Raw genomic sequence first — 26,650 nt, 5'->3', positions numbered from 1 at the left:
AAAATTTAAGATATGTATTTGACTAAGAATTATTATAGAACTCACTCATACAGAAAATCAGTAGCGTTGACAATCATAAATCCGATGGAGGAATCTTACAAAGGTTTGAATTTGAAAAATTATAGTGACAAAAATTTACAAATTCATAATATAATTCGTCGCCATATATTTATAGCTGGTTATGACAAAGTAGATTAAAGGGCTTTAGCTGGTGTGTGGACGATTGTCGGAATCACCAAAGAACTTATGGGACTGAATTCTGTGTAATAGCAAAAAACTGCGGAGGGGATTTTCTAAGAAGAGATGGAAATAATAAACTCAACAGAACAACAATCTTCCAGTGAAATAAGGGAAAACATGTGATATTATAGCATTGTGAATTGTGAAGCATCACCCGAATAGAACAGTTGCTATTCACCCAGCAAATTCATTTATTATAACAATTAACATATTTTTAGACAATTTTCTTACAAGAAAAAGTATACAATACAAATAATGAATTATATTATTGTAAAATTATTTATTTGTTTGTTTTTTTCAGGACAAAAGCTATAGTTTATTTTATATGGATTCCTATGGAAAAAATTGGCCTCTCTCAACGAATATTTTGCATTACGAGTACGATTCGGGAACAAATTATACTCGTTTAGCGAAATTTCACTGTAAACGCTTGTTCTAATTTAGAGGGATATGGTGTTCCAGGGTGTCACTTTTTTTTGACACCCTGTATGTCAAAATGGAATGAACAAACTGAAATAACAGCGTATGTAGATAAACTGTTACATCTAAAACGAACTATATATTGTAAATGAGAAAAAAAAATATTACCGATAATAAATTTACCTAGTTATTCTATTTCTTGCAACAACTTGAAGAGTTACATTCGCCTGTTTGGCTGCTGCTTCACCATTTATTTTTTCAATTTACATTTTACTGCATTTCACTTTACACATAATAAAGTGCAACTTATTGTTTCATTTTATTATCTTATGCTTGTAGAAGTACACCCTCGATGATTCAACGATGTTTAAGAATGTAATCTAATATTCGGTCGTTCGCTAACTTGTTTATTATGAGCTTTGAGCTTATTGTTATTATTATTATTAATCATTATTTATTCCTTATTAACAGTTACTAACTTTTCCTTGCTAAAATTTTGATTATATAATAAAAATATAAAAAAGCATTTGTTAATGATATCCTCTTAATCCATATTGGATTTGAAAACCTAACGTCACCCAACTCCCAATAAGAGGTATTTGATGTCGGAGATGTTTCTCGTGCATTGTGAATATGAGTTCATTTGTATAAAGAATAACTAGAAGCAACATTTTTCGAAATAGGATTTTCAGAGTTTTTAGTTCATTTCCAAAGAAAATTAAAACTCTCTATGTGTCCAAACTTTTTTTTTTGCCTGGAATTATTTATTTTTATCGCTACACTTTAATAATCGTCTGAATAAAAATAAAACATAATAAGCACAAGATATTAATATTTTTTTAATTTTTAAATCAATTATTCATGCGATAATATTATTATCACGGTGGAAAACGTACACATGGTGTGGGAAAAATAGGAATTAAATCGTGCTCATTAAACACTGCTAAAATACCAAAAATTCAACAAATTTTATGACTAAAAAGTTTACGTAAATAATTAAAAATAAATAGCACATGAAAAACATTCCTTTGGTGAGTTTTTTTTTTCTTTTTCCTTTTTATTTATTTTGTATAAGCCAATGTAAGAATAATAAATCAAGGACAAATACATGAGCACTGCAATTTTTAATAGTAGATTTATTTTCACGTAGATGGCAGCACGTGCTCATTTGATCGTATGCTTGCGAATCTCAGGTGAAACAAATATGGTAATTTTTCAGAAACTTGAAAATAAAATGTAATTAATTATGTTTGGAAACTCAGGAAAGGCGAATCTTTGAAATAAAATTTAAAATATTGATAGAAGTAATAGTGCCATAAAACAAAACTGAGAACTGATTTTTTTTTTTTCGAGAACGTTTAGGTTCTTATCCTTTGTCCAGCAATCCAATTATCTTATTGAATAAAAGTACCGTTCTATAATCTCTTATTTCTATAAATATTATTCAGGTTTAGTACTAACCCAAAAAAACTTAAGACCTTCTGCAAAATTCTGGTTCGAAACTTTCACAAAATTATCGAAATATTTCAGTGTTGATCACAATATTATAATAATAAACATCGTGAATTTTTAAATAAATAATTTTGTAAATATAATTCGGTCCAAGAAAGCTTGAGCAAATTTTGCAACTATTTTTCTCGGAACCAGCACAAAATAATTACAGATGAGCATTTCATAAACATAATATTATAATAAAACACTGAAAATTTAAGAAAAAACAAATCGCTCTAACTCGATATATCTAAAAAGTGGCAAGCCAATTTAATTTCAAAATCTAACTAACTTGCAGAAAGAAATGTATAAGTATATAGTACATAAATCATAATACAGCATTCAAAGCCAACTTGGCATGCCAATTGTTTTATGACTATAATAGCAAGTTAATTAATTGCACTGCATTGTAAAAATTGATGCATTTCACAAAAATAACAAGCAACTGCAGCGGATTGTATTAAGCGAGGATAGAACCTGGGACCTTGAGGTTCACAGCCGAGTAACAAGACCACAAGACAAAAGCAATTGCTCGTGTTTCGTAGCTGTTATCTGGCTTATAAGCTTTTCACCCCACAATTCTTATTTCAATGGCACTGAAGACAAATATTTAGCCACATATATCAGACAGGATATTGTTTATGGGCATTAGTGTCATTGCTAATAATAAATGTGCAGTGCGGCATATGAGAACAATTGTCATTTTTTCAAGAACTCAAAGATCAATGCAAGATAAATGCCGGATACTTGACATTTCCAGATATTCAATAAACAAAAAAGTTGAAATTTTTCTAAATGTATATTCGCCTCAATGTTACTCATTAAAAGAGCTTTCAATCCATCAGCGGACTCGTGTCTTATGGTAGTAAATACATTCTTAAAGAAACATTATAAAAATATTTTGGTAAATTTAATTTTAAGATACTTATAGAGAAAAAGATATTTGTCACATAAACCTATTAGCAATGATTCTCGATATTCTTTACAAGAGATGTCTTAAATATTGTACCAACATTTGCGGACATTTTTTGCTATTTGGAAAGAAGCTTTACAACATAAAATTAAAAAACAATTATAATTATGGTAAAATCATGCCATTGAAAATGATAATTAATGTGATTTGCAGAAATATTATTCTACACAAACGACAATTCTATAAATAATTTATTTACAAAAACAGGAAAATGTAAATTATAAATATGTGAAAACACACACACACAAATCTACAGCACAGACAAAACAAAATAAGGCACATGGTAAGGTTTAAAAGTTCGATGAAAAATCCCGCATACTCGCACTTTCTCACAATTTTTGCGTTTTTAATTGAATTTCTACTGAATCCATTGGCAATGATTTGTCTTGTGGTTTTTCAGAGCTATTCATATTGACGTCCTTTGAAGAGCATGGATCCCATGGTTGGATGTCAGTCGATCCTAATGTGAGGAATACAATACCACTTCCAGCTCCAACACCAGCTGTGATTAGAAACATTTTTCCCCATTGGGCTAATGTTTGCTAAAAAAAAAAAAAAAAAAATGTATTTTTCAATTAAACTTTATCAGAAAAAAAAATAACAAATATTGATCAAACCTCAATATCATGGTATAAAGTTTACTTTTGCTTTTTACCAGTAGCCTAATACTGACTTTAAACTTTCGATGATTCTAGAATTTTTGTAACCCTGAAACGTAAATTTGGATTCACGCATTTAAGCAATAATGGGTTTTAAATTCCCATTATTCGACTAAATACATCTATCATCTCAAAATTAAAATTTTTAGAGTAGATTATACATTTCATAAATACCCCACCTGAGGAATCACCTCAGATATGAGGTTCCGAAGATTCCGGTATGGTGATTGATTGATGTGGAGTCGACTACCCACAATCGATGACGGAACGTGTTTACCATTGGAAGGATTGTACCGTGGCCGGTGATGGCTCTTAGGATTCAACCTTAATTTTCGCCAATGCTGTCGCGGCGGTTCAATCATTCAGATTTTATTCGTGTTCCGCATGGGGGATCAAAGTAATCAATGTGATATAACTTTCATAAATGCCATCCTTTTGCTTCAATGCAAATTCCCTATTACTTCAAAGGATATCGAATTTTTAAGACACACTTTTTTTCTTTGCTAAATTATAAAAAAAAAATTACAGAAAGGATATATTTTAGTTCAGTAAATCAAAGAGATAGTTTACTTTCTTTTCGAGTGTAACTAAAGTTAAACAGCTCATAAATCTCAAGTCCACAAGTCACTGACCTGTGCAATCACTATGATAAAATTGTCCTTTAAGATTGCACTGGGCGATAAAAATGTGAAAAATCAACTAAAACTACGATTTTTTTTTTATTTTAATCTTTTGTGAATAGTTAAATTGCGAATAATTGTTTGGGATTTGATATCTTTATTCGTCTGCTCGATATTAGAGTTTTTTTTATTATTTCCACTTGTTTATATTTAAACAGCTGCAGTATGTCAGATTTCGGTTTCACCAAGTACTGGATTTTTCAATTACTCAATGCGTATCATATTTCTATTTAAAAGCCTGAAACTTTTCTGTTATATTGTACATATAATGATATAATTTTGCATGAATAATTCATTTATGAATCTTGGAATTTTTTATTGACGACCTCAGACAATATTAATACAATAATTTCTTTAAAAAAAATTTTTAATGTAAAAAAATTTAAATTTTGAAGTAAAATTCATATATTCAATAAAGTGAAGTATGCAAAATTCTGTGTAGAATTAAAAACTATCTAAAAAGTCTGAAAAATCAGATTTATACTCTATCTTAATACGCATGGAACAATTTGTGTTATAACTTTTTTAACACATTTTTTTTTTTTTTTTTACCAAAAAAAATCAAAAAGTTACCAATGAATTTTTATGAAATATTTTTCCGTCATTAAACTGATATAATAAAATTGTCAGTAAATATCAAAACATTTTCTCAAAAAATAAGAAAATTTGGTTTCAACATCCAATGTGCCATGAATTGAAATTAGCGGAGGATTTCTAAATCAGACCAAACAGCTGCTTAAAGCAGTTAGGCTTAGAGGTACCTCAAAGAGATCGAGAAAAAAAAACTTTATTCTTCTAGTTATCAAAAAAAAAGTTTGTAAAATTACAAATTTTATGAATGATAAAAAAATATATATATGAGTGTGATATTAACGCTTTATCAATTATAATTTTTAAGTTCTTCTCTTCATTTCATTACGCTCTCTTAGTTATTAGAATATTTACTAACATCGATCGTCTGCTTTTATAATATTGCATACAAACGTGAGTACTAGACAAAATCGAGTAATAAAAGATAAATAAAAATAATTATATATTCCTAAAATTAATAAAAAATAAATCATTAGCTTACTGAAAATGTGCCTAAATGGAAAATAAATTGATCATTTTATTAAAAGAGGTCTTATTGTGAAGTGCCTAGGACTTTGTGGTGAAAAGCTTATAAGCCAGTTAACAGCTACGCTACACAAGCAATTCCTTTTGTATTGTGGTCATGTTACTGGGCTGCAAACCACGAAGTTCCAGGCTCTATCCTCGCTCATACCAATCTGCCACAACTTCTAAATACCTAAATCTATGACTGATTGAAATTAATAATATTCAATAGTATAAAAAATGTTTTAAATGCAAAATGTAAGAAGAAATGACAACGTTATAGGATATTATCCTATAATGTAAACATTATAAGATAATAGTTAAAGAAAATTATTACATTTATACAGGGCCTGAACTAAGGCAGGGGCGTACGGGGCAGTTGCCCCGGGCCCCCACATCAGAGGGAGCTACTAAATCGAAAAATATCATAGACAAGTTCTATGCACAGTTCTTCATTACTAAAGTAGTGAAGCAGAGGAGGGCCCCTAAAGAAATTTTTGCTCCGGGCCCCAATTAGGCTAAGTCGGGCCCTGCAGCTATATACAAACTATGATAGAAAGAGCAGGGTTTAGGAGAGGGAGGATAGCTTTTGACATAGTTGATTGAGCATCCAGTCCACGGGAAATTTTCAAAACTTAACCTATGACTTAAAAGTAGGCGTTCAGTAGAAAGACAGGAATGTATATCGATGATTTTTGTAAGAATGTTTAAGTAATATTTTGCAACGAAGCTGCATTCAATGAACTCATCATTTTGAGTTCATTGTCTAAATGCAATAGAAAAAATGAAAGATATGATGCAAACTGTAAAATGTATTACAGCTAAATATCTTTCATATTAACAGTATATTGCAATCTTTCTTTTAACTCTATTGATGAGTGAAGCAAGTGTTGAGAAATAGTACTGAATTATTTTATCCAACATACTTCTGAGTTATTTTGTCCAACATATTACTGAATTATTTTCCCCTGTAATTTTGTCTTCAAACATTTTCAACCATTTTCAGAGTTAACTTATTGAACGATGTTTAGAAGCTATTTTTAATAATAATTGTGAATTTAATTAACTGCAAAATAGTTGAAAAAAAGAAACATGTAATTTATGTTTATTAAACTTTTTTTTAATTTAACTTTTATCAAAAATTTGACAAATTATTCAACAAAATTAATTTTTTCGTTCTGATACGATATATACAAACGAATCATCTCAATCACATTTACAATTGAATTATTATTTATTCAAGAAGTAAGCTAAAAATATGAAGGAATTAAAATTTTAATTACATGAAACAAAAGTTATTATACTATATCTCTTTAGCCCTTAGCTGAAGTCATATCAAAAATAAAATTGCCGAATATATTATTTTGAATCTAAATCAAATATTTATTGTAATAATGGTTGTAATAATTTAAATTCCTACACCAATAGCGGTTTTCAGTGCAGCCAGATTAGGCAACTGCCTAGAGTCACTTAGCTGACAAAGGGCCGCAACAACCAAGTTGATTAAAAAGATGTTTTAGCCTCGTTAAAAAGTAAAATAAAATCCAATGAATTATGAAATATTAGAATATTATTAACATTTTTTCAAGCGAATAAATTATAAAATAAAAAAACATCCTATGAATTATAAAATATTAGAATACTATTAAAACTTTTTCAAGCGAATAAATTGCAAAATAAAATAAAATCTTATGAATTATGAAATATTAGAATACTATTAATACATTTTCAAGCGAATAAATTGCAAAATAAAATAAAATCCTATGAATTATGAAATATTAGAATACTATTAAAACTTTTTCAAGCGAATAAATTGCAAAATAAAATAAAATCTTATGAATTATGAAATATTAGAATACTATTAATACATTTTCAAGCGAATAAATTGCAAAATAAAATAAAATCCTATGAATTATGAAATATTAGAATACTATTAAAACTTTTTCAAGCGAATAAATTACAAAATAAAATAAAATATTAGAATATTATTAACACTTTTTCACGCGCAATCGGCAAAGTTTCTATCTGTTTCATTATATTCATTTAATTGTTGCAAATTTTATATAAACCTAAAGGCTGCTTAAATTATGTTTACAATCGTAAATGTCTCATATTCATGTATTATGATAAAAGAACAAATAAATACAAATATATTTTTACCTATTTATTAAAATTAAAAAATAAACTATTAATATGTTCAGTTAAAAATGCACTGAAATGTGAAAATAAATTAATTTATTAAAAGAGGGGGTTCATCTTAAATCCGCCATTGATTTCCACAAGTGATATGTTTTAAACAAAAAGACACTGAATGATTTCGAGCAATTCGAAACGAATTATTTAAAAGAAATCGAATTATTTTCTTTTCAGATCATATATCGAAAGAATAATTGGTTTGGAATTAAATCAAGGAGATGTTATTTGGATCTTTTCAGATCATATATCGAAAGAATAATTTTTGATTTGCAATTAAATCAAGAATCCAAATAACATGTCCTAGAGATAAAGATAGATGAGAAATTTGTTTCCAAGCGAACGCATGTGTCGAAACTTTAACCTTGTGAACTTCGAAATTTTGAGCTCTTTTCAAATAGCATAGATAGTTTTTTTTTTTTAAAGTTCACAGTAAGAAAAGTGACAGATTTGAGTAAGTGCCTCCATATCTTAACTAGAATGAGAATGATATTTTCTGCTAGCGTACATCTCCCTTCCAAACATGTACAAAGAAATTAAATTATGTTTCCATCTATATTTGACCTTCTAAATTTTGCTTTTATCTTTTTATGTGGTATATGTGCTTAATACTTCTCAATCGTTTTATGTTATAAACTTGAGCACGAAATACTGTTTCAAATCCATCTGATCGTCAAAATCTGATGTAACAGCAACAAAAAAAAAAGCATTAATCTGAAAAAAACAGTTTGAGCTTAAGAAAAATTGAGAGTATTAAGTGTGTAAATCAAGGTTTAGCCCTTTCTAGAACCGTGGGAAGTATGCTTCCCACTAAATTTATCAATCTTTGTATGAAATTATGTAGGTTGGCATAAGTTCTGACAAATTTTTTTAGTAAAACAGAAACTAATATACTTCAGTTCTTTTTCTCACACAAAATAATGTGTCTTCATTTTTACTTAATTATTAATTAACCAAATTAATTAATTAATCAAATTAAATTTATCTAATAAGCTAAATGAATCCCTTTCCTTATACTAATTTCAAGCCTAAAAATATTTTAACATAATATGACTAGAAAAAAATGGCCCTTTAAAGGATTAACTGAATTTTAATTTTATACAGAAAAAATATTATAATGTTAAATGCAAATACTTGGAAACAGCTGCAAAAAATAAAAGAATACGTTTATTTTTTAACTTTCTCCTATATGAAATTTAAAGTAAATATTGTAACTGACAAAAAATTCAAACTCAAAATGGTGGCAAATTTTTACGTTTTTGACCAACCGGAATTCGAAAAATATATCTGTTTGCCAGTGACAAAAATAACTTAAAAAACGCTTTGAGTGTAAATGGTAAAATTTGATGCATGATCTTTACATAAAATTTTTAGATCTTTATCAAATGTTGAATAAAATCTATTCAGAGAAAGTCTGTCTGTCCAACTGTTCGAATACAATTTAACACGATAACTACAAAACCAAAAGAACTAGATGAAAATAATTCGGTACGCATATTTGATATCTATAATGTAGACACTTGTTAAATTTGAAATCTAATCCAATGAGGGGCTGACCGTCTTTCGGTCTGTACTTTCAGAAACATATAAACGTAATAACTCGAAAATGCAGTGAGTTAAAAATATTATCTCTTTAACATCCAAGCACTTTTCAAGTGGCACTCCCTTTAACATCCAGACTTTCTCAGCGTGTCTCTGAAGGACATGGACTCGTCCTAGCTGAGGGGCAGTTACCCCCCGCACTCTGAAGTAATAAAACTGTCGACGCTCTACCTTGAATAATTGCCTTGCGGTTTTCGACAACGAGATTCATTTTCCATCCGCTTAAGAGTTTTATTCTAATGTATTTATATTTTTTAGTGTTAAGTGTTTCGCTCACCATCTTTGCGGGGCATTTTTCTTTTTACAAAAAATTTGAAATTTATTCTATAATTTAAAAAATAGTTTTTTTTTTTTTTTTTTCGTAAGTTTCATCTTAGGCTTCCAAACCATTTAAATAAAAACTGGCTTTACTAGCAATTTCAAAAACATCTTTATAATTCATTTAATTCTCAATAGGCTTTTATATTTTTTTGTTGCCAAAATTAAATAATATGTCATATATTACCATGTAAAAAAAATTTACATACTAATGTAAAACATACATTATACATATATCAATGCAATTACTACATTTTTTTTACATAGTATAGATGTCAATGCTTTTCAGTGATAAACAAGATAATGTTTTAAATCTTCATTTAATACCGAAATAAAAACAATCGTTGGATTAAAAAAAATGTTATTACTCTTTTTGAAAGATGTTTCGAAAATAATATGTTCTTTCAACACTCAGCGAAGATTTTTTTTTTTTTATTGTCTTTAGCATTTTTTTTTTTTTTTTTAGTATAAACGATTATCTTTATTTAATTTTTAAATATAAAATATTATTTTGCATTTTCGATAGTGATACTAAGAGAAAAATTTTAGAACTTTAATTAAATTTTTAAAGAAGTTTTCACATTTTTTTTTCTCCAAAACCGTCAAAACCGTACGCGATCGAAAAAGAATGTAGAGTAAAGATAAATTCCAAAAATATCTGTATTTTGCACCTCAGTTTTACTAATCTTTTAAAATATAACTATTAAAATTTTTTTCTAACCAAGGGAATATATTACGTCAAACGTTATATATCTCATCTATCGAATTGTTTCGATAGATGAGATAACATATTTTTAAAACTTCATTTAATACTGAAACACAAAAATTTATGAAATAAAATTCGGGGGGGGGATTACTCAGCGAAATATATTTCAAAAATACATTCCTTCAGTTTTCAGCCTGAACATTTTACTAAAACATTACATTCTTCATAAACTAAATATGAAGATTTAACACATTTAAAATTACATTAATCATAAATATTACTTTTTTAGTATGAACTGTCATATTGAATTTTTCAAGCTGAATTTCTGATTTTAAAGTGTTATGTGAAGTTTTCTATAATATTGTTAAGACAAGATAAATTTTTGAACAAAAGCTTCATATTAAATTTCCACAAATTTACACACGATTGAATCATTTGCAAATTTTTGATTATATGTATATTATATAACATTTTTTGACTCCTCATCTCTATCTCTCTCGTTCACCTGACCCTCGTTAGTTTCATCTCCTGCTTATTTGCTTAGAATAAACGAGAGATCAGCTAAAGTATCATTTTTTGGCCAACCATCATCTTCGCTGATAGATCACTGTCACTTTCATCAGAGTCAAGTAAAATTGCTTTAATTTCTTCTTCAGTGTGTTCACGATTTCTTTTACTCATAATGAAGAAATAATAAGCGTTTCAATAGAAAAATTACTCTGATAATCCAAACACCCGATTCACAGTACATAAAATAAAGAGTAGAAATTCACAACTGAAGAGAAATTTTTAGAATGGCATTCTAAAAAGGAACTCAGTATTTATATAAATTATCTCACTCTTTGAAGAGGGCGATAAAAAATACTCCAAATCTTTTTTTTTTTTTTTTTTTTTTTTGTCTTTAATTCTATTTTAAAAGCGGTAGTTTGTACACGGTCTCAGAATTTCCGACAGTCCTTTGATGAAAGAATAAGATGCAGTGTAAAACGACTTCCTACCATAGTAACAAGTATCGCTACCCATTTTGTGAGAAAACTGCGATGTGAATAGGCCGCATTGACAATGCAATGGTTTGTCTTTATATCATTACAATAGTCTTACTACTGGAAAGGTCTTCTGATGCTTGTCCGAAAAATAAACAAAGTGTCGGTATCCTTATATATCATTCATCGTTACCAGAGAACTTCAGTGGAAAATTTCTTTTATAAATGGCCATAAAATCTTTCCAATTTTGAGCTAACACGTGAAAATAGAAACTAAAACCCTTTTAAAATACAAAATAAACGCCAATAACCTATTTAGTGAATTCCTCCTCAACCCCTACACAGGGCATAGGGGAAACCCCGAAGGCACAGGGGAAACTACTGTGAAAAAGCCGCGATTGTCGAAGATAACGAGGACCTCCTGGAGTGTTCAGTAGAATAGCCCCTTTTAATACCCATCTCCCCTAAAACGGCTAGCAGCCGCCCCAAACCGCCCCACGTGAATGTTATAGGGTAAATTCTCAAACCGCCCCACTGGAATCGAGAGGGTTAAATTTGGTACCGAATTTCGCGACTATGAGTGTAGCTTTTTAACAAATTTTTCTTTCAATTTTTTGTATGAAATTTGGTATATAGGCCTAAAACCAAATTTGTAGATTTCTATTAAATTGTGAGCAAATTGCGTTCAGAGGAAGTCTGTACGTCCAGCTATTCGAATATATCAGCTCGATAACTACAAAACGTAGACAGCTAAATGGATAAAATTCGATAAACATATTTGATATCCATACCGTAGGCACATATCGAATTTTGCGATATAACCAGGGAGTAGAGGTCTGTCGATCGGTACCTGCAGGAAATGGAAGCGTAATGAATTAAATCAATGCAATTCGATTTAGCTTGCTACTACATCGAATGCTTCGAATTAGCTTGTGACTACAACCGTAGTTTCCTGTCAGTTTTGGCATATATCGATCGAGAAAAAAAAAAACAAGCAATATATATATATAAAAATTAAGTCAATTCCTGCTTAGGTTAACAATTTTTTTTTTATTTTAGTTACTTTTTATTAAATAATTACAATTAATATAAATATGTATATACATATGACAGAATTACAATATTAAGTGGCAAAATAGAGCTTGGCGACAAACATGATGACCATTTGGCGATGGATTTGGCGACCAAATAGAAATTACTGGACAAATTTAATTAATTATGATTTGAAAAAAAACCTGTATTAACATCAAGTGTCATCCACTAGAAGTTTTAAAAAATGTATTTGAACTTGAGTGGATGAATAAAAAGTATTTTATTAACGATTGAAAATTTGAACAAGATATATATAGAGAGAGTGTGAGCTAATAATAGGAATTGAAGAAAAAAGCGTTCCCAATTCAGATTCTTGTAATAGATTTAGTAAAAATGCTTTATTTACGCCAAACATTTATATTTCGTAATTATTGTTCAGCAGTGCGATAAAAATATTCGTGGCATTACTCAAGATTCACGACATTTTGAGGGGTGAGGAAAAACTCTTTTTATTAAAAAATATGAGAGTAAGTTTTGGGGGAACCATTCCAGATGGTTTTTATATTTTGGTGTGTAACTTATGCCTATGATTGTATGTTATTTTATACTTTATATGGAAGTATGAGAACAAAATAAATTACCTCATGTTTGGTGAGAGCTCCCATAGTCATTGGAATGGCAAATCCAGAAAAGCTTGCCAAAGTGCTCGCAAATCCCATCAACACACCTAAAAGTAATAGCGAATTATTTAATTAATCAATCATTAATTTAGTAATTGTTAATTAATTTATTAACTATTAATGTAAATTGTTAACTTCTTCATTATTAATAAGTATGGAATAAAAGCCTTTAATGAACTATGATGTGTTTTCCTTTAAAAATTTTGCTGGGGAAAATGGGGAGAAATCGCCTCATGTTATGTCAAATATTTGTAGTAAAGTAAATAAACAAAATAAATCAAAAGACATTCTAATTTTTATTTAAAAAAGGAGGGGATAGTTCCTGCACTAATACTTTGGTAAAGTTTAATCAAAAATAGTTTATTGTAACCTTAAAAATGTTAATTACTAAAAAATTGTTTTTAACACTATAAAAAAATTTGAATATTTCTACAAAATTTGGAATTATAATAAAAATTCAAATTCATTCAATTCAATTATAAAAAACAATTCAAACATTTACTGAATTCAGCATGTAATTCAGTAAAACTTTACCTAATTTTTTGAAATCCTGATTCCATTTTACACATCAAGTAACTGCGAAATTTCCTAAATTTTTTGAGAAAATTTTCAAATTATTTAAAATATTTTTATATGGAAATAATTCAAAAAATTTCCTTTTGATAAAAGTGTTGTTAAAGTGTTTTAAATTAAATAAATTGATAAAAAAATCTATATTCTTAAAGTAAATTGGTTAAGCAAAATCATTAATTATTATGAGATCATTTTAAGCTGTGTGTACCTTTTTACAAAAAAAGATAAAATAGAAACGGTTGGTACCCTCCAAAAAATGTGTTTTTAGAAAACAAGAAAATTTTAAATTTTACTTTGAAAATTTATTCACTGTTATTTTTATTATTTTTTGGTGATATAAGCGGTTTTTATAACGTTAAAATATAAAATAGTAGCTTACATTTCACAAACGTGTTCAATAAAATCTGTTTCATTATTTTATTCTGAGAATGTGCATATAACATTAAAGATTCATAGTTTAATTAATTACCACAGTATGTTGGTGACATATCCACTGCCGTGATAAGACAACCAGCAAATCCGAAGCCTATGCTAGCTGTAGCGATGAAGAGACATATCTCATTCCACATAGTGTCACAGCCTGATAAATATACACCAATTGTTCCAATGGTAAATAAGATGCAACCTAAATTGAAACAAACAAAAAAACATATAAAATGGTATGAAATACTATTTTCATAAACACAGAAATGTTCATAAAATTAAGCAATTAAAAAAAATTTGAAGCATGTAATAAATTGTATTTTTAATGAGGAATTATTTGTAATTCATTATTACTTAATAATATGATGATATGCAAAACAGAAATTCATTTTATTGTGAACTGGAATTTAAAATGAAAGGACAACTGCTTGCTATAGGTGCAGTTTAGTTTAGTTATATTAATGTCCATTATTAAAGCAAACACCGGGACTATTTTGGGACGGACCTCGTAATTTTGAACCGCAGTCACATGACGAGGACGACACCTGAGTAGGTATTAGTTAACAAACATTACATCATTTTTTGATTATTAAATCATTGATAACGACCGACGTAAATAAATTACTACATTTTTTTTAATAATATATCCACAAGACGCCTGTTACTTTTGCTATATCTCTGTAAGGTGAGCCTTTAGTAAAGCACTTTGTCGTATATTCTTACTGAATTAAAAATGTTTTGACAAAATAATGAATGAAAATCGTATTTCAGAACAAGTATGAAGAATTTTCAAGAAATTAACATACAAAATGATTTTACAATAGACTGAATCTACAATTATTTTTTGCCGAACTCTTCACTTTATTGGTGTTACTCTTTGCCAATTGTAAATCTGTTTCTTTCCAAGTTAATCTTTTTTTTTCACAGGCAGCTTACTTTTTTATTCTAATTCTCAATATCAGAGCAATAAATCAGGACTCCTATTCCATAGATCTTTGTTTAAAAGCATTCGACTCTGGTATTCAAAATTTGTTGTTAATAAGTCATGTTGGTGCGAGTTGAGTCTCGTCTTCAGAACTAGAGAACTCCAGGTTCAAAATTATCCTACAAATATTCGATATCCACGTGATCTTGATGCTCGCTATATTTCACCTCGATTATCAACCATTCTGCAACTGATGTAAAATAGATAATTAAAGAAGGTAAACTGGCTAGAAATTTTTTTTTCACAATTTGACCAAGGTTCAAAACTATCAGAACAATCTCAAAGTAGTACTCTACTTTCAAACTACTTTTGCATACCTTATATAACAGAATTAAGTTGCTCTAATCCATCTCTCTTAAACTTAATCCAATCTTTTTTCTTTGACAACATATAATTCATGATGCATATATATGTATATATATATATATTTTTTTTTTGCTAATGATTGTTATAATGTGTTACGCTGATGAATGACTGTACTAATTCTCTGTCATCTCCTTCTATAAATAGACCAGTACGTATCTATATTCTCTTATAGGTATGCACTGGCCACGAGAATCTGTCAAGATTTTACGTTGCGAAACAGCGTTTGTAATAACAATAATAAATTTTGCCTTTAATTCAGAATTGTGCTATTTTATTTTAATGCAATTTGCTTATTGGCTTCAAGACATTTCAAAATCTTAGCTAGTTGTGGGTTAAAGTGGGGCAATCTATACTTATAATAAAGCTCAATGTGTGTGTGTGTGTGTGTGTGTGTGTGTGTGTGTGTGTGTTGGCGCTCTACAGGTCAGGTCATTTGACATACAGCTATCAAATTTGGTACATGTATACCTTAGAGGTCGGGAATGTGCACCTGGGGTCCCTTTTTTTGAAATTTTAATTAGAATTTTAATTATTAGTTAAAAACTAACTTTCCCGCCAAAAAAATCTTCCATTTTCCCCACTGCCAACTTTCAGTTATTTTTTTCTCCCAACAGAATTGAGGCTAGGGTTAACATTTTTCGGCGGATTATTTCAAACGATTCTGTTTATTTTCTTAATGTTTTATGCATTTAAAATTAAATATTGTTAATTAATCCATGTTTCACATTCATTCTGAAGTACTTTTGAATTAAAATAACACAGAATAAAGGAAATTAAAAATGTATAAACTGCATAGCGTTACCCCAACTGGCGTAGAAAAATTCACGCACTTGCGTTAACGTAACTGGCTAAGAAAATTCACGCATGCGCATTGTTTTCTGACTGTTGACATGGCAACCAACGGATGATTTAAATTATTTTTAGGTTAGTTGCATGCTTTTTTAAGTAAATTGTATTTATGTTAGTTATATATTTTTTGTATATGCTTATAGTTTTAAGTACATCGTTTTTTAAGTAGTTTTTTTTTAACCTATTTTCAATGATTTAAATTTTTAGGTTAATTGGATGCTTTTGTAATTAAATTGTATTTATGTTAGTTATGTACTTTTTTGTATATGCTTATAGTTTTAAGTACATCGTTTTTTAAGTATTTTTTTAAACCTGTTTTCGACCGATTATTTTAAACGATTCATTTTATTTTTTTAGTGTTTGATGCATTTAAAATTAAACATTGTTAATGAATCGATCTGTTCATGATGAATCTGAGAAATTTTTGTTGACAAATTCTTGAGATATTACATAAATTAAGAAAGATATTCTTTAGCGCCCATAAAGTCTAAACGCTCAGTGACTCTATTATCAGTAATCATAGTATTAAAAAAATGCTTTGTTTCAGTAAAAAATATTATTATATTAATTGCAGATTAATCATTTACACTTTAATTTAAAGCATAATTTCTATGAGGGGTAACAGAAAATTAGAGAGATACATATCAGGCTATGACTGAAGGCCCTTATAATATTATGAGTGAATTATATGACTATCAAAATTTGAAGTTTTAAAATATTTTGCCGAAGAATCTATTAAAGTTGGAATTGCGTAAAATATTTAATGGTACGACCGGAGTTTAACCTCCTGCTTGGAGCAATTTTTAAAAATCGCCAACAACGACCTTGCGAAATGTTCAAAAGCAAAGGAGCAGATGTTCAATTATAGTGCATAATAAAGATTGCCAGCTTTGGAGCGTTATCGCAACTTGGCGAAGAAGGGGGTTAAACTCCGGTTCAACCTATTTAATTATTAAAATTTAAACGAACATTAAGATTGGCAAACCGGCTGGTCGCCAAAGGCGGCTAGTAATAAATAAATGGATTTGTTCTATCGATGTATTTATAATAATGATTCCACGCAGAGGTTGCTCTGATGAGCAAGCGAGATGTTCTCTCTCGATTTTGAGTCAAGAATTTGATTATCTCAAGGTTGTCAAAAGCTGATTAAATCTTCAGTGTGCCATTTAATTATAAAACATGAATGCGAACCATTGGATTTCGCTAAAATTTGTTTACAGTTAAGAATAAAACTTTAAACTTAAGCGCAATGTGATGCCTCCGACCAGCAACAAGGAATGACCTTGACACTCTCCTTTGTCCTTCTCAATCTAGTTACATCGTAGATTGCCATCACAAGCTGTTGGATGATAATACGTTGACAGTAGGCAGTCAGAATGATAGTCGAATTCGTTACAAACACATGATAAAGTGACTTAATTTTGAACTGTTTCTTTTTAAATCAAGGGTCTCTGCTGAAGATCAACAAATGTTTCCAAATTCTAAACATTTAGGGCCATATTACACGCTCAAGGGATCTTATAAATCTAGTTTTGAAAGAAATTTTATTTTTATTTAATGCTACGATATAAAATAAAAAACATTATTTCAATATTCTTTAATATTTCATATTAGGGAAAAAATTTATTAATACAATAGTAGCTTTTTTAAAATTTTGAATTCTATTGAGGCATTTCTATTTTTTGCGCTGCCCATACATTGCTATGCAAAGTATATTTTGCTGTATTGTGATCCGTAACATGTAATTGCATGCACAATATTCTGATATATTATTACTGATTTGGTATAAATTTAAAAAGAAAATATCATACCATTAAAAAATATGTTTTCTATAATTATGATAATGTCACTTGAAGATTCAACCCTCCTTCATTCTCGTATTTCTCCTCACTGGGGGGGAGGGGGGGGGTAGTATCAAATGAGTCTAGAATTATGTGATTGAATAGACCTTCCGAGTAGCATATAGAGAGTGAGCAACATGGGAGGGGGAGTAGATATCCTGGATTATATAAGGCTATATAAAGCGGCTTATTTTGGAATGCGCAGAGAAGATAATATTTTTGAGCTTATTTAACTATTTAAAGTAAAAGTTCGATTAATAAAGGTAGGAAAAGAAGGGATTTAAAAATTAAATAACCTACCCAGGGCACCTTTTATACCAGCTATATCACTAGAACTTACTGGACAATGACACAAAATGGAAAAGTTTTGTCTTTAGAACAACATGAAAGTAATCTTGGAGATTAAAAAATTAAAAACGTGTGCTACGCAATTGTGTTGAAAGATAATAACTGAGCAAATATTCTTATAGATAATATGAATTATGGAAATGAAAAGAATGAAGACGATAATATGTGAAATAAAAAATATTGAGAATATCCATGGGGTGAATTCAAATATATGTTTGAATAATCCAATGGCTAATTAGGATAACTTCCTTGCAAAAAAATATTTATATAAATAATATATTTCTAGTATTTTTCATCCAATCCAAACTTTTATTATTATCATCATTAAAATTTTTTTAAAATTATCACTTCATTGCTGACTACAAAAACTAACAATTCATGTGATCTGAAAAAAAAAATAATAACATCAATGAATGATTCACATATTTCAACTCCAATATATTATGAATTAGTCTATGAATTTTCTAACGAATTTGTTATCAAAAATTGTACTTTCACGAGATTAAAAACAAAGCTTTGTTAAATCGGTTTACAGAAACATCAAATGTAAATGCATGCTTACTGAGTGTATTTGCTCCTTTTCGAAGGGTATTGATTTTAATGCTTTTGTTTTTTGTTAACCAGAAAGCCAGCCAACAGGCAAAGAAACCAGTAAAAGCTTGGGCGACAAATGGGCCAGAAGACAGTATTCCATTCTAGAAAATCAAACAAAAATAAAATAAACTACAAACTGCAAGGAAGAAAATATTTTAATAGCTCGTTCGAATGGCAACAACTAATTAATCAAAAAATTCCCTAATTATAAAGCTTTATTTGCATAAAATGTTTTAAAAACTGATATTTTATTAATGTTTTAATAAAAAAATTAATTATATTTTATTTATTAATTATTTAATTAAGAATGCGTATATTATGTGTTAATAAAATATAAAGAGTATTGATGAATTTATAAGTGGGATAGTTTCAGCACTGTAATCAAAATATGTCAATAATACAAAAATTATTCCATGGCTGTAAAAGATAGAAAGCTGGTGAAAATTATAAGAGCACATGGAGTCAAATATTTGTTCAATCAAATATGAAATTTTATTATTAGATTCAATAAAATAATCAAATATGCTTTTAACGGAGTGCATCATTTGTGCTTTTATTTATTTTCATTGTTCTTCAATAATGTTCAATCAAATATGGAAGGTATAAATACGGAAAAAGTAAATAGCTTAACACACATAAAATCTCAGTTTTTTATTTTATAATAATTTATCAATTTGTAAAATCACCTTACCTCTTTGATAGGAATGTTAAGAATAGTTCCCATGTAAGTTGGATGTACAGATAAAAAGTAGAAAGCCATCCAGTACTGCCCAAATAAAGCAAGGACTAGAGCATAGGTGGGCACAGAAAACAATATTCCTTTCCAAGGTGTAGGAGGCCTCTACAGCAAAAAATTAACAAAGAAAATGAATAAAACTCTGCAGAATACTTTTTGATATTTCGTAGTAAAATGAATTGATGTCAAATTCCTGCATAAAGGTTAAAGTTAAGGTTAAGGAGTAAATTATTTTTCAATCCAGATGATTTCATAGACCACAAGAGAAATGTAATCTGGGATGGTTTAACAATTAACTAAACATTAATTTACATTGAACTTTGGCAAAATATAGCAAGCATTAAATCATAAAAATACAGTGAGTTTCAAAAGTAAAAGTCGAGATTCAATTAATATGTATCACATCATATGTTGATATCACATTTACATGTAAATTGTCTATGATTTATGAAGAAAGATATAACCTAAAAGTGCTAGAATTGTTTTCCAAAACTTTATAATAAATGCTATAACACTTTATTTATGTTATTTGATTTCTTTTCTATATTAGTTTCTAGTTAGGACATTATTTTAAATGACGTATAAAGGATATATATTACATAGATTTGGTCTCTTATTTCAAAAAGGAAACTATTTTTATAATAACATCTTATAGCATTATTTACATATAAATTAAACCCTTTATCATACAATACGAAATCAAATATGTCTGTATTGAAATTATATATTTTTTATGCATATCTTAAAGCAATTAAATTAGAGGATTCCATTTTTTAAAAAAACACAGGAAGTGAATAAATTCTAGATTCTCATTTTTTTCTCAAATGTTGAACAGAATATTCATATTAAAGCAAATATAAATAAGTAGCAAAATAAATAATAAGCAAATATAAATAATAAATAAAATATAAAATAAATATAAAAATATAAATAAATATGTAATAAAAATATAAATAAATAAATAGCAAATATAAATAATAAGAATTAGATCCTTATACAATTATCATTTCTCTTTTAGAGCGAATTCTTATTAATGTTTCATTTACTATTCCCACACTCAGGAATACTTCAGTGTTACAATTAATATTAACTCAATTTGAAAGCACGTTGAAATGTAGTACGATATATGTTAGAAGTTTAAGAGACATTCATATTAGATGCTAAGTTCCATTGCAGATAATATAGGTTGCTGAGCCGAAAAATGTTATTTTATTCAAATACGTCAAATACAGTAATGCATTTTTATACGTCTTCAAGGGATTGATGTGAAACAATTTATAAATGAAAAAGCGTGTAATCGAGACTTTAAGAAATAACTTTGATTATTACAAATTTAATACTAGAAAAGTAAGTTCATTTACTTTCTAATAACATAATCTAAATTTTCAAATTAAATATTTATCCTAAAAAAATTAATTTTTAGCACATATTTTGTGAATTTATTTTGCATATTTTATACGATTTATATGTATGCAGGTAGTTGTTGGGTTTGAAACATCTTTTTAAGAATTAATTAAATTAAAATTATTTATTTAATTAAAATAAATTCTAAAAATAAATAACATTATTATACAAATCCTATATATTTAATATTTATATGCAAAAAATTTGTCCTTCAGCTTTTCAACACTCGCCAGTAAAAGAATTATTAATCATTAGTATTTTGCAATCCAAATAAATTTTCAATGGAGGCCATTGGATCTTTAGAGGAAGTATATAACCTTATTCGAATAATATCTTATTCACGTTTTCTTCGTATTTTAAATTAGCACTAAGAAATTTATCTTCATTAATTCATCATATGTGAATAATTCTTACAAATCCTAACTTATATGATGTCTGTATCACTTGTTAAAATACCTTTTTAAACTTACCACAGCTGATTACATTTTTCCATAACATTGAAAACGACTTATAATTGAAGGCTTGCTTCGTATAAACAAAATACTTTATCACTGCAGTAGTTACACATTAATAGGAACTAGGATAATACTTTGCAAAAATGAAAAATGTACAAATAATACTTTCAGCTGCGTAGTCCGGGGTCAAAGTGCGCATTAATTCCTCTGACATCAATCTTTGGGGAATGTCATGGGGGTAAAAATTGCATTTTCACATAATTAAAAACAACTGCTTTTTTAAATTAAGCCATTTTTGAAGCAAAATATAATTAGAAGGCTAAAAACTAATACTTCACTGTAAGCGTCACTATATTTTTAAACCCATTATAAAAATCTTCGGGACTATTTATCTTTACATATCTATTATTGTGAGCTTGAACAACTACAATATTATTTATCTAAACGACTGATTAATCAAAAACAACCATCTAGTGAGTAAATTTTACTGGTAGAAGCGGCTCTCCTCACACCTTTATCGTATTCTTAGACTTTATGGCACGATTTTGTATTTAGCTTTATTTTTTCTGGCGAAGATTATAGAGTATGTATTGTAGACTATTACTATTTATGTAGAGTGAAAAAAATATGACATGGTTTTAAAATTTTTCTTTCAAATCGCCCCCAACAAGCCACATACCAAATTTCATTGTTTAGCTCTTGCTTTCCTTTTGAGTAATGGTATTCACAGATAGACATAGTACCAAAAGTCTGTTTCTCAGATTCAGAGAAGTGTGAAACGAGGATATTTATAAAATTCTTGAAATTATTTTTATCACTATTACAATAGTTCCTTTTTGTACACTTAGGGTCATAAAAGTAAAAAAGGAATTAAATTTCGAAGCATTTGAAATTTTATCTTATTTCTAATAAGTTCATATCAGCTTAGTTTTCAAAATATAAAGGTTACCCCAAAATTAAAGCAAGATTTGAATTTGCCACTATTTGTGCATTAAAGTAGTCAGGTGATAACCCTACTAAGCAAATCATTTGACAGCTGATAGTTTAGGGTTAGTAAAAAGGGAGCGTTACATAATGGAACAACGTGTTAATGCATGATTAGAATGAAATAAAAACACAGTTTTCTTCTTTAAATTGTTATATTTTCATTGAATCGTAAAGTACACAAGGAATAATACATATGGAATAATACATAGGGCAAATGGCCTACAAGGTTTTGCTGGCACATGTGCACTCTTTTGTTGAAATTTCCTATGACCATTTTGCATAAATGTGGCTAAATTTCGTTGATGGAGTATTGAATTTCCTCCTTCAATGCACGAGTGCTTGTTAACATAGATCTTTGACCGCATAAAAAGAAACCCAGTGGTGTTAAATCACACGATCTAAAGGGTCAATTCTCAAGTTTTCGAACTGTGTCCACCAAACTTTCATTATTTTTGAAATATTGTTTATCATTGAAAACACGTTGTTCTATCGTGTTACGCTCCATTTTTACTAACTCTAAACTATCAACTGTCAGATGGTTTTTAATAGGGTTGCTACTGCACGAATAGTGGCAAATACAAATACCTTTACAAAAAATCATTTAAAATTCATTGAATATTTAAGAGGTTCTTTAACATCAATCATCTTCTTAATAAGAATGAATTTAAAATGAAACTTACTGCAGCAACAGAAGAATTGTCTTGATTTTGTATTATATGTTGAAGTTCAGATGGTGTTATATTTGGATCATCCGATGGTTGTTCGAAAAAGAAGAAAACCATGAGAAAACCGACGAATACACCCAGCAAGCCTGAAAAATTACTTTAAAGTCAGATTGAAATCTTTATAGAAATTTCAATACAACTTCTTAAATCACATGCAAAATTATGATTAGAAATCTTGAGCGAATTCTTAACATGTACATTTAAGAACATATCGAGGAACGAATAATTCGAAAAGGATAAAAAAAAAAAGAACAATAAGAGAGAAGCAATTTTCTGGTATAAACGTAATTTAATCGCCATTATATAATAATTTATTCATTAGGTGGCTTCTGGAACAGGCTTTCCCTTCACGATATTAATAGTATTAATTTAATAAAGCAAACCAAGTTTCATGGACTACAAATTTCACATAAAATGAAAGTACTATTTTAAATAATATTTGCGCACTCAACAAAATATTCCGATTGGTTGGCTGTGCTTGGTGAAATTAATTGCCAGATACAACTGAAAAAACTGGTCCAGTTGTAGATTGGGGATTGCCACAAGTTTTTTTTTTTTTTTTTTGTGATATCACAAGAAAATGGAAGGAGGAAGAGAATGTTATGGACCACTGATGACGTATTTAAACGTCAAAAGCTTTGAAATGAAATAAAATTATCAAATTTGGTACAGTAATTGTGACTTTAAGATTGGTTCATTAATTTTCCTAATTACTTTAACTATACAGACAGTCGTGAGGTATATTTATAATTACTTTTTAGTTATATTAGAATCGATACTAATAATTGGCACTAACAACTAAAGACAATTTAATACATATAAGAAATATGGCCTTTATTGTAAAAATATATCTTTTTCATTTATTGTTTTTTTTATTTCAAATGGTTTCCCTATTCTAAAATGTATGATAACAAGATTTTGTAGATCTAATATTATTGCTTACATTTTTTGTAAGTGGATTAAAGAGAGATACTACCATTCAAACAACCCTGCACATTATTATGTTTGTTTTTGCATAAAGAAAACACTTTGTATGGCAATACCTATAAATATATTTATGCTTGCAATAATTTTAAATATAATTTTTCGGGAATAAGACCTACCGCACCAACAAAAGCGGTAAAGGGGAGATCATAAAACAATTAATCGAAAATGGAGATTTCCTCGTACCTGCCGCTTTTGTACTTCATGCCTCACTTTTGTTAAGGTACCATAAATTCTTCCACATTTTTTACTCTATTTCTTAAACACACTAACCCACTTTCTTTAATCCTCAGTTGAATTCTCAGCCGCAAAACATTGATTCTTCAAAAAAAAAAAAAAATGTAGCAATTTATTGCTCTGTTTTTAAACGAATGGAGCTGTAGTCAGAACATTTTTTTTTTCTGTTCAGATACAATTCATCTGATAATGGCAAGATTTGAGCAGCGCCTAAAACAAGACTATAAAAAATAATTGTAAAAGAGACAGACAGTTTTTTTTAATAATTTATTACCTAACAAAGCATTAAATGTTGTAATAAAATAGTGGCCTAAAAACTACCCAGCATTTTAAAAAGGACTTTTTTTTATTTAGTTAGTGACTTTTTGTTCAGACGGTGTTTATGTAGTTAAATTGATAAAATAATTTATATTCTTTACAATATCAGAAAGTACTATACAGTTATAATTTCTGATAAAACTTGTTGCAAATTACTGTAAAAAAAAGATCATATATTAACAATTTAATCAATGAATTTATTTGATTTACACTTCTTTAACATATTTTATTTAACTTTCTAATGGACCTTTTTCTGAAACCAAATTTTAATTACATATTTTGTAATTTTTTTTTGGTAAACATTGCTAAATATATCAACATTTATTATAAAAATAATTTTAAAAAATATCAATTCTTTACAATAAAAAAAAACACTTTGAATTTTACCGCGAGAAAAAGGTTTAAAAGAAGCGGTTCATTCACCTCTATATAAATTTAGAAGAAGAAAAAAAAATTCGTACCCATACATATATTTACAATCACAAAAATTTTGAATATTTTATTTCATAATTGAAGGAAGAGTATGGTCACTTCTTTTTATTAATGCGACCTTGAAGCACTCTAGTAACACTTTAAACAGAAACTTAATTTAGCTTCTATATCTATTATATAAATATAGATAGATGTATATAGTCAACATCTCTGCTAAATCTTCAGGAGATGTGTGGAGGTATTCAATTGTATTCAATGGAGGAAATGTAACAAAAGCTCTAGCAAGCAGTAGCATAGCAAACAATTCGTTGCTAAAAAGTTTCATATATATCATTTTACTTGACTTTTATTGAAAGTCGGGTAAGAATATAACTAGAGCTTTTATGTTTCTTCCTTTCATTAATACTCCTCAACAGTGCAACAACACAAGAACAAATAATTCCATGTCTATACAAAGTGAATTAGACGTTTTGTCTTCTAAGACTTGAAAGAAAGGAAATTGCCTACATTTCTTCAAAGGTCTTTGCCTTAAGATATTTAAGGAATTTGTTCCCCATAATCTAATAGTAAAAGAAGTATAATAAAAAGAAGAAGACTTTTATTTTGAACAGGATCATACCAAATGTATAAAACACCAAGGGCCATCCTCCCAAGAATTCCAAGTCGCACAAAGCTCCAGATATCAAACTTGCAATGAATGCTCCTAGAGGATAACCGCAGTAAATGAAAGCAGACAAGAATCCTCTTTCGTTTCGAGGAAACCATTTGGCCATTAGGACACTCATCGAGGGCTGCTGAAGACCCTGTGAACAGAATTAGAGTAATATGTATACCTATATAATTTTTTTATATATTTGAACAGAATGATTATAATGTGAAAAACCCAAGTTTAAATCAGTAAAGAGATGGAAATAAAACTCATTCAAATATTAAACCATAATTTTCTATCATAATTATAAAGAAATTTTGAAACGAATTCCTTTAATTCGCTAAAAGATGGTTCACATTATAAGGATACACTATTTAATCAAAAATTCTAATTAATCAATTATGATTAAGTTTTGAAAATATAAATGAAATTTCAGAATTCCCACACATAAAAAGAGAGCGAATATTTGTAATAATACTTCACGTTTACAAACATGGAGTAGACAAAATCAAACATAGATAGATAATTAATATTCTCACTACTATTAGTTTTTCAACAATGCTTTGAAAAGGCATACTTCATTTAAGATAACGAGATATAAACAGATGCATTAAATAATGAAAGAAGAAATCAGGGTTTTAATATGAACTTTATCGCAATATCTTTCAATAA

General features: G+C 28.4%; 1 protein-coding gene across 5 annotated transcripts in view; it reads right to left on the bottom strand.

Moving 5' to 3' along the window:
• Nucleotides 1–3,302: 3,302 nt before the first annotated feature.
• Nucleotides 3,303–26,650, bottom strand: part of LOC129972409 (sodium-dependent phosphate transport protein 1-like) — a 71,398-nt gene continuing 48,050 nt past the window's right edge. For all 5 annotated transcript variants that reach the window (XM_056086540.1, XM_056086537.1, XM_056086539.1 and 2 more), the window contains 7 exons: nucleotides 25,949–26,132; nucleotides 23,314–23,444; nucleotides 19,743–19,892; nucleotides 19,020–19,152; nucleotides 14,115–14,270; nucleotides 13,034–13,119; nucleotides 3,303–3,666 (listed from right to left, as the gene is read on the bottom strand). In XM_056086540.1, coding sequence (XP_055942515.1) covers nucleotides 3,454–3,666; nucleotides 13,034–13,119; nucleotides 14,115–14,270; nucleotides 19,020–19,152; nucleotides 19,743–19,892; nucleotides 23,314–23,444; nucleotides 25,949–26,132 — 1,053 coding nt within the window. In that variant the 3' untranslated portion in view covers nucleotides 3,303–3,453. The remainder of the gene's footprint in view (nucleotides 3,667–13,033; nucleotides 13,120–14,114; nucleotides 14,271–19,019; nucleotides 19,153–19,742; nucleotides 19,893–23,313; nucleotides 23,445–25,948; nucleotides 26,133–26,650) is intronic.

Source organism: Argiope bruennichi, chromosome 6, assembly GCF_947563725.1.
Source record: "Argiope bruennichi chromosome 6, qqArgBrue1.1, whole genome shotgun sequence".
NCBI classification, from domain to species: Eukaryota; Metazoa; Arthropoda; class Arachnida; order Araneae; family Araneidae; genus Argiope; species Argiope bruennichi.
Note: the sequence above shows the minus strand (reverse complement) of the source record. Positions and strands in the feature narration are given on the sequence as shown.